The sequence below is a fragment of the Emys orbicularis genome, chromosome 12 (assembly GCF_028017835.1).
Source record: "Emys orbicularis isolate rEmyOrb1 chromosome 12, rEmyOrb1.hap1, whole genome shotgun sequence".
Classification (NCBI taxonomy): domain Eukaryota; kingdom Metazoa; phylum Chordata; order Testudines; family Emydidae; genus Emys; species Emys orbicularis.
This window is the reverse complement of record NC_088694.1, coordinates 53886988-53896372: the sequence shown is the minus strand read 5'-3', so window position 1 is coordinate 53896372 and position 9385 is coordinate 53886988. Positions and strand designations below refer to the sequence as shown.

At 45.9% G+C, this 9385-nt stretch overlaps 1 protein-coding gene across 1 annotated transcript; it reads left to right on the top strand.

The window, feature by feature from the left end:
* The first annotated feature begins 2539 nt into the window (after positions 1 to 2539).
* LOC135886423 (olfactory receptor 6J1-like) lies at positions 2540 to 3538 on the top strand. Its single transcript, XM_065414175.1, has one exon. It carries the CDS (start codon positions 2540 to 2542, stop codon positions 3536 to 3538), a length of 999 nt encoding a protein of 332 aa, XP_065270247.1.
* The last annotated feature ends 5847 nt before the right edge of the window (positions 3539 to 9385 follow it).

Genomic DNA, 9385 nt, shown 5'->3' with positions numbered 1-9385 from the left:
ATTTTAAAAGAGTAGGATATGCCCCAGGAATGTCTATTGGGGTCTCAAGGCTGCACACTCTGGAAAAACCCACACCTCTTGCTTGATCATTGAAACTGCTTACTTAACAAGGTTTCTTTAAGGGACATGTGATTCTATTACTAATGTATAAATAAGGGGAAAAAGCTTGAGATAGTTGGATTCGTTTGGGGACTCTTTTTGGACTTGCCCTCTGGATACATCTTGCGGTCCCCACCGGCAGACAGAAGATTTGGCCACCGGAAGCCTGCCGCTGTGTCACTCGAGAGCCACACTCAGCTTTGGTAATTATCAAGGGTTGGGGGTGTTTTACTAACCTGCTGCGGACGTGTGTAAGTCCTTGAGACTAGTAAAGTTTAGCTTTAAGTGAAAGCACTCTTGTGTTGTCCTGTTTGTGCCAGCCAGCTATTGGTCGGCCGGCCGTGTCTCCCCTGATTTATTTCCTGACACCTCCTCGCACAAAGTAAAAGTTACCAAGAGCTTTGGGTTGAAAGAACGCCAGGTAACAACTGGAGTTCTGTACTGCTCGTATCTAAGAAAGTGAGTATGTTTACACTAGTGTACTCAGTGTAATGTTGTTCATGTGTCTAGACTGGCATTTTCAGATGAGCCTCAAGGAGTTAGACACTCAAATCCATTGAAAGTCATTGGGAATTGGACACCTAACTCCCTTGGTCACCTTTGAAAATCTTCATCTCCGTAGTCTAAATTTTCAAAAGCATCTGTTCATTTTGGGTGCCTCATCTTTTGGCCTGCTTATGACATCTTAAAGGAGCCTGATCAGCAGAGAGCATGTCCTCAGTATTTTCTGAAAATCAGGCTTACTTAGATACTTAAGGCCAGATTTGTTAAAGTGTGTAAAGATGCATCTAGGCATCTAGTGGGCTTTTCCAAAGTGCCCAACTCCCATAGATTTCAATGAGAGTTAGGCACCTAGTCACTCTTGAGAATGCTACCAGGCACCTATATACTTCTTTAGGTACCTAAATACATTTGGCTACTTAGAGTGTAAATGATTTGATATTGGGACCATGTTTTGTTTTGTGTTGCTCTTCTTTTCTGCCTGCCTCAGTTTCCCCATCTGTCTCACAGGGGTAACAATACGGCCCTCCTTTGTGAAGCCTTTTGAGATTAGCGCCAGGTATTGCTATTATTTATTGGTGTTGTACAGCGTCTAGCACATTAGGTCCCCGGCAGCAGCACTGTGTCTCAATACAATTAATTATAATCAACATCGCAGTTTGGTCACCCCAGAAACTAATGCAAGCAACATCACACTAGTCATTGGTCTGGTTTCCCTGCGGGTATACATCTCTATGGCTGAGCTGAAGTCAGTAGGCCAGATCAACAGCTGGTTTTGAAGGGATGTAGCTCCATTGAATCCATGCACGTTTTTATCGGCTGAGGATCACATCACATCCTCACCTCTCAACCCGCTGAGGCCCAGACAAGAAACACAATGTGTGACAAACACCGCAGATGAGTGACTCACAAATTATTCAATCAGGGAACTTGATGATGTGGGATTCCTTTGTAATGGACCCTTTCTCTCACCAGGGTTGGATGTCTGTTTCCAAACATCAGTGCTGTGGTGCAAGAAGAAGCTATACATTTGGTGAAGGGATTCATGAGCGAGGTCCTTTGGACTGTTGTACACAGCAGGTTAGACTAGATGATCATTCTGGTCCTATATGTCCTTAGAATCTAGGAATTGATGAACCTCTGATTCATGATTGTCTACATTTCTGATGTTAATCATTTTGCACAATTTAAGTGAGAGGAGAAATATCCAATCTGTGTTGAATGTAAGTTACTGTGAGTAAAAATCATTAGATTTAGAGCTGGTCATAAAATTTGGGTGTTTTTTCTGGTTAAGGAAAATGTATTTTGTTCAAAAACTCGGAAACTTAAAATGTTCACCCCAAACTTTTCAGAGACCATTTTCCCCCCAGAAAACTGCCAGAAACTGAAAATTGTTTGGTTCAAATGTGGAAAATATTCAATTTTCATATGTTGCTTTTCTGGTGATATATATATGAGCAAAATAGAAATGTAGGGCCAGCTTTTCAAAGGTTTTTAAGCATCTAAAGATGAAGATAGGTGGTTGGTGGGATTTTTTTCTAAGTGCCTAAACATATTAGGCATATAATGTCTATTGATTTCAATGGGATTTAGGTAACTATGTGCTTTTGAAAATCCTTTTAAAATACCTTTAAAAATCTATCCCTAACCTATGTAGACGCTTTTGAAAATCCCACTAGACACATAGCTGCATCTTTTGGTGCCTGAATTCCTTTGCAAGTGTGGCCCATGGACGCTTACCACCACCATTTTCTTTTAGTCAAAAACCAGTTTTCTGGGGCTTTTTCGTTTTGTTTTTTGAAAATTTCTGACAGTAGAATTTCACCCAGATGTAGAGATGCCCCCAGACATGAAGGACATTTGAGAGTTATGATCTGGCCCCAAGATTTGACAAACCCTACTGTATAATTGTTTCCTTATCCCAATAGGTCAATGGGGAATGGAGAACCACACTTCAACTGTGGAAGAATTCATCCTCTTGGGGTTTCCCATCCAACAAGAGACAGAGATCCTGCTCTCTGTGGTGCTGCTATACTTGTATCTTTTGACGTTATTCAGCAACATGGTCATTCTCTGCATTGTCTACGCTGACGGCCGCCTACACACCCCCATGTACTTCTTCCTCTGTAACCTCTCGGCATTGGACCTATTTTTTACCTCGGTGACCGTGCCCAAGATGCTGCAGAACCTCCTTTCTGGAGATAAATCCATCTCCTTTGCTGGCTGCATGGCCCAGTCCTACTTCTACTTCTTCCTGGGCACGGTGGAGTTCTTCCTCTTGACCTCCATGTCCTATGACCGATATGCTGCCATATGCAGCCCGCTGCACTACCCCACCCTCATGAATAGCCGTGTCTGTGTCCAGATGATGATGGCCTGTTGGCTGGGTGGGTTTCTCTCCATCCTCTTCCCAACCATGATGATTTCCAGGTTGTCCTACTGCCGTTCCAATGTCATTGACCATTTTTTTGGTGATTCTGGCCCCTTGCTGGAGCTCTCCTGCACTGACACGCATCTGATTGAGCTGATAGACTTCATGTTATCTTCTCTTGTCATCCTCTGCTCATTAACCCTAACGATTATCTCCTATGTCTTCATCATCTCCACCATCCTGCGCATCCCAACCAGCACTGGCCGGAATAAGGCCTTCAGCACCTGTGCCCCCCACCTGACCCTGTTTCTCATGTCCTGCAGTATCTCCATCTTCATGTATGTGACGCCGTCACAGAAGTCCACCTTGGAGACGCGCAAGATCCCTGCGGTGCTCAGCAGCATCGTTAACCCACTGCTAAGTCCTTTTATCTACACCTTATGGAACGACATGGTCAAGAAAGTCTTGAGGGAGACTTTTAGCCACAGCAAAGCACTTGTATTTCATAGCGTGGGCGGATTATTCCTGACTTGTGCTGCTACTTGCAGAAAGAGAAGTGTAGCATAGGAATGACCAGATCCATGGGTCAGACCCATCGTCCATCTAGCCCAGTATCCTGTCTCTGATTGTGGCCATCACCAGATGTTTCAGAGGGAGGTGTGAGAAACCTCACAGCAGCCAGATGTGGGATAACTTGCTCCTCAGGAAGGACTCTGTTACTTAGAGGGTGAAAGCAGGAATTTTTATATCCCTGCCAAAACTAAAACTGCCCTTTTTACCATTAACTATTCTAACTTTGGATATTTTTGTCGTCGATATAAATATCCAGTCCCTCTTTGAATCTTGCTAAATTCATTTTTGGTATAATTTAAGGCCAGACCAGACAATTAGGTCATCTAGTCTGACCTCTCCTGTATATCCCAGGGCATTAAATTTCACACTTTTACTTCTGTACCTTCTTGGCCTCTAATATCCTGTGGTAATGAGTTCCATAGTCTAACTGTGTTGTATGAACAAGCATTCCCTTTTGTCAGTTTCTGCATTTGCCACTTTTCAATCTCATTGACATCCCCCTTCTGCTTTTGTTAAGAGACAGTGAGAACAGAAATACCTGATTTACCGTCACTATTTTATTGCCTTTCATCATGTCATAAGAACATAAGAGAACATGAGAGTGGCCATATTGGGTCAGACCAAAGGTCCATCTAGCCCAGTATCCTGTCTTCTGACAGTGGCCAATGCCAGGTGCCCCAGAGGGAATGAACAGAACAGGGAATCATCAAGTGATCTATCCCCTGTCGCTCATTCCCAGCTTCTGGCAAACAGAGGCTAGGGACACCATCCCTGCCCATCCTAGCTAATTGCCATTGATGGACCTATCCTCCATTAACTTATCTATATCCCCTCTTCTCTGTCTCCTATCTGTGGTTAACAATCCCAGACTTTCCAATCTGTCATCATATGAGAGTTTTCCCATGCCCCTCCATTCGATAGTATTCTTTTTGGGATGGGTGGACAAGCACTGTGAGCAGTACTTCACAATGCAGATAGGCAGCTCTGGACAGGCCAATCCGCACTGTAGCATCACTAATTCTTGATTAGTGAGATTGTGCTTTCAGAGTAGGGTGTGCAAAGTGCAGTCATTGGGTCCGTCTACACTTATGGCAGCACGGACAGTGCAGACACTGCGTGTCCAGCTGGACTGGATATAAATAGCCGTGTAGATGGCGAGGCATGGCTTGTGTGAGTAGAAAAGAGTTTCCTACATGCATGAACCCCAGGGTATGTACCCGACACAGCTCTCTAGATGCCCAAGTCATGTTTCCCACTCTACACTGCTATTTTCCGTGCTGTAGTGTCTCACTGCCTCCCCACAGCTTTTCACTGCGGCTTATAGTTAGGTGAGTAGTGCCTGTACTCTCCACACCACCATAGCTCTAGCAACAGATTCATAGCAGATTCTAAGCCTAGAAGGGACCATTCGATCACCCAGTCTGGCTTCCTTGGTAACAAAAGCCGTAGAATTGTTTCCACTTACTCCTGTATTGAGCCCAATAACTTGCATTTGACTAAAGCATCTTCCAGAAAGTCACCCAGTCTCATCAGGAGATGGAGAATCCACCACCACCTTTGGTAGTTTGTCCCAGTGTGAAAAGCATTGTGCCCTAGTTCTGATTTGAGTTTGTCTGGCTGTAACATGCAGGCAATGGTTCTTCTCATGCCTTTCTCCAGCGGGTGACAGAGCCCTTGTGGTATCTGGTATTTGTTCCCTCTGATGGAACTTGTACACCAGAACCAAGCCATATCGGTGCTTCTCCAATGAAGTTTTGTGTGTGTGGACCAGACCTCAGACTCAGACAATTTTTCCCGAATATCCCATCAGCTTCCTTTGTCACCTTGGGAAAGTCATTCAATCTGTCTGTCAATGGGGCCAGATCCCCGGCTGGCGTAAATCAGTGCAGCAGCCCTGAAGATGGTGGCGTTATGCTGATCTACACCAGCAGAGGGTCACATAATCCTTTGGCAATGGGGTCAAATAGCTCAGAAATAGCCTCTCATCTGGATGTCGGGGTATGCGGGCGCCCAGCCCGGAGGTTAAGAATGATTAGTGGGTTAGTAGGATTCCCAGGTCTATTCCCTGGGCTCTTGGCTAATGATTACAACTCAGTGATGTTCTTTTAAATTGTTCCCCTGAGAAGACGGAAGTGATTAGATCCTCTTATGTGCTGGGTAAGTGTCATAACTATAAAGGGAAGGGTGACAGCTCTCCTGTGTACAGTGCTATGGAATCCCTCCTAGCCAGAGACTCCAAATCCTTTTACCTGTAAAGGGTTAAGAAGCTCGGGTAACCTGGCTGACACCTGACCCCAAGGACCAATAAGGGGACAAGATACTTTCAAATCTTGGGGGGGGAAAGGCTTTTGTGTGTGTCCTTTGTTTAGGGGGTTGTTCGCTCTTGGGACTGAGAGGGACCAGACATCAATCCAGGTTCTCCCCATCTTTCTAAACAAGTCTCTCTTATTTCAAAATTGTAAGTAAAAGCCAGGCAAGGCGTCTTAGATTTACTTTGTTTTCTCAACTTGTAAATGTACCTTTTACCAGAGTGCTTATCTTGTTTGCTATACTTTGAACCTAAGACAGAGGGGATTCCTCTGAGCTCTTTAAGTTTGATTACCCTGTAAAGTTATTTTCCATACTGATTTTGCAGAGATGATTTTTACCTTTTGCTTTAATTAAAAGCCTTCTTTTTAAGAACCTGATTGATTTCTCCTTGTTTTAAGATCCAAAGGGGGTTTGGATCTGTATTCACCAGGAGTTGGTGAAAGGAAGGAGGGGGGAAGGGTCAATTTCTCCTTGTTTAAGATCCAAGCAGTTTGGATCTGTATTCACCAGGGAATTGGTGAAAGGTTTCTCAAGGCTTCCCAGGGAGGGAATTCTTAAGATGGTGGCAGCGGACCAGAGCTAAGCTGGTAGATAAGCTTAGCAGTTTTCATGCAGGCCCCTACATTTGTACCCTAAAGTTCAAAGTGGGGATACAGCCTTGACATGGTGGCAGCGGTGGGATCGTTTTAAACCCAAAAGCCAGTAAAAATTTTTTTTCCTTCTAGCTGCTTAGAAAGCAGAGCTGAAGGTAGATGCATATCTTATCTCTCCTTGCCTGAAGGCAGAGGTGTTAAGTTTTTTTTAACAAGGTCCTTTGTTAAAAGAAGGGTTCAATTAATGAGCAAACAACTGGTAAAAATAATTTACAAGCTGAATTGTGTTTTTTTTCTTTTTTATATCCTCGGAAGTAGCTAGTTAGAAACTCTCTGTTAACTCAGCAGCACTCAGCAGGAGCCTGAGCTAAGTACATCCCAGTTTCAGTCAACTGCAGAGGGGTGTGACCCAGCACAAAAAAAACAGGAAAATGACTACCAAAAAAGAAAAAGCTAAAGAGGAGGCCCACAAGAGAGCTATGGAGCTGGAAAAAAAAGAGATAGAGCTAAGAGACAAAGAAGAAAAAGCCAAAGAGGGGGCCCACAAGAGTGAGATGGAGCTGAGAGACAGAGAAGAGAAAGCCAAAGAGGAGGCCCACAAAAGAGAAATGAAGCTGAAAAAAGCCAAACAGGAGGCCCATAAAAAAGAGATGAAGCTAAAAAAAAAAGAAAAAAAAGCCAAACAGGAGGCCCATAAAAAAAAGATGGAGCTAAAAAAAAAAGAGATGGAACTGGAAGCAGCAAAAACTAGGCAGGGTGCATCAGACCATCCTAACAACTCCTCTCCAGGTACCACTTCCCATCCCAGGAAATTCCCCACCTACAAGGCAGGCGATAATACTGAGGCCTTCTTAGAAAATTTTGAAAGGGCCTGCCTTGGATACGACATCCCTCCAACCCAGTACATGGTAGAGCTGAGGCCGCAGCTCAGTGGACCCTTAGCAGAGGTGGCGGCTGAAATGCCTAAGGAACACATGAACAGTTATGAACTTTTTAAAAACAAGGCCAGAATCAGAATGGGGCTAACACCTGAGCATGCCCGTCGGCGGTTCAGAGCCCTAAGGTGAAAACCTGATGTGTCATTTACCCGACATGCCTACCACATTGGGAAAAATTGGGATGCCTGGATATCAGGAGCAAATGTTAAATCTACGGAAGAGTTGCCCTTCCTATTGCAAATGGAGCAGTTTTTAGAGGGTGTTCCTGAGGAAATAGAAAGGTACATCCTAGATGGGAAGCCCAAAACTGTAACCGAGGCGGGGGAGATTGGAGCCAAATGGGTGGAGGTGACAGAAAAGAAAAAAGCTAGTAGCAGTTACAGCGAATATCAGAAGGGGCAAGCTGAAACAAAACCTTATCACCGGGGACAACCCAAGGCCCCACCCACATCCCAAGGGAAACCCCAGACGCCTTCTCACCCCACCACACCAGTCTCCATCAACCAACATCGCCCCGGTGATACCTTAGCAGGGCGATGTTTTAAATGTAATGAACTGGGGCATATAAAGGCTCACTGCCCCAAGAATCCCAACCGATTACAGTTCATTACACCCCAATCACACCAAAGAACCCCAGACCCAGATGCCTCTCTCATACCCTCGGAGCAAAGGGAAACCTTGAGAGTGGGCGGAAAGAAGGTTATCGCTTGGAGGGACACTGGGGCACAAGTGTCAACTATCCACCAATCCCTAGTGGACCCCAAACTCATCAACCCTAAGGCTACAGTGACAATTCAACCCTTCGTGTCACAGTCTGTAACCTTGCCTACAGCCCAGTTGCATGTCCAGTACAAGGGCTGGTCAGGAATGTGGACTTTTGCAGTCTATGACAATTATCCCATTCCCATGCTGCTGGGGGAAGACTTGGCCAACCACGTGAAGCTAGCCAAGAGGGTGGGAATAGTCACCCGCAGCCAGGCTAAGCAAGCTTTCACCCCCATCCCTGTTCCTGAGCCGTCCCCCAGGGCCCCGTCTGTGTTACCGGAGACCCAAACACAGGTGGTAAAACCGGATCCCCTGCCAACGACTGCAACAGCCGTAGTGGATCCAATCCCAGAGACCCAGCCAAAGCCAGTCCCAGAACCGGAACTGGCAACGCAACCAGCACCAGGACCATTGTCAGCACTGAGTCCAGCGCTTGCAAGCCCGTCTACAACTCCAATGCCAGAGGACACCAGCGAGCCTGAACTGGCAGAAGCAGCAGATAACCCTACCCAAGAGGCTCAGCCAGAGCCTGAAATACCACATAGTGCACCAGCGGACAGCGGTTCACAGTCAATGAAAACAGCCCCAGCACCTGCATCGCTTCCAGAGGGACCAAGCCTCAGTCCACAGTCCAAGGAGGAACTGATGTCTCCAGCATCAAGGGAACAGTTCCAGGCCGAGCAGGAAGCAGATGACAGCCTTCAAAAAGCTTGGGCAGCGGCACGGAGCACCCCACCGCCTCTCAGCTCTTCTAACCGATCCCGGTTGGTTGTAGAAAAAGGACTTTTATACAAGGAGACTCTTTCTGGTGGGCACCAGGAAGACTGGCATCCTCAAAGACAGCTGGTAGTTCCCACTAAGTATCGGGTAAAACTCTTGAGCTTAGCCCATAATCATCCCAGTGGCCATTCTGGGGTGAACAGAACCAAAGACCGGTTGGGGAAGTCCTTCCACTGGGAGGGAATGGGCAAGGACGTTGCTAATTATGTCCGGTCTTGTGAGGTGTGCCAACGAGTGGGAAAGCCCCAAGACCAGGTTAAAGCCCCTCTCCAGCCCCTACCCATAATTAAGGTCCCATTTCAGCGAGTAGCTGTGGATATTCTGGGTCCTTTCCCAAAGAAGACACCCAGAGGAAAGCAGTACGTACTGACTTTCATGGATTTTGCTACCCGATGGCCGGAAGCTGTACCCTTAAGCAACACCAAGGCTAAAAGTGTGTGCCAGGCATTAGCAAA

Coding starts and splice junctions, on each gene's coding strand:
- LOC135886423 (XM_065414175.1), top strand. CDS start 2,540: ATGGAGAACCACACTTCAACTGTGGAAGAATTCATCCTCTTGGGGTTT.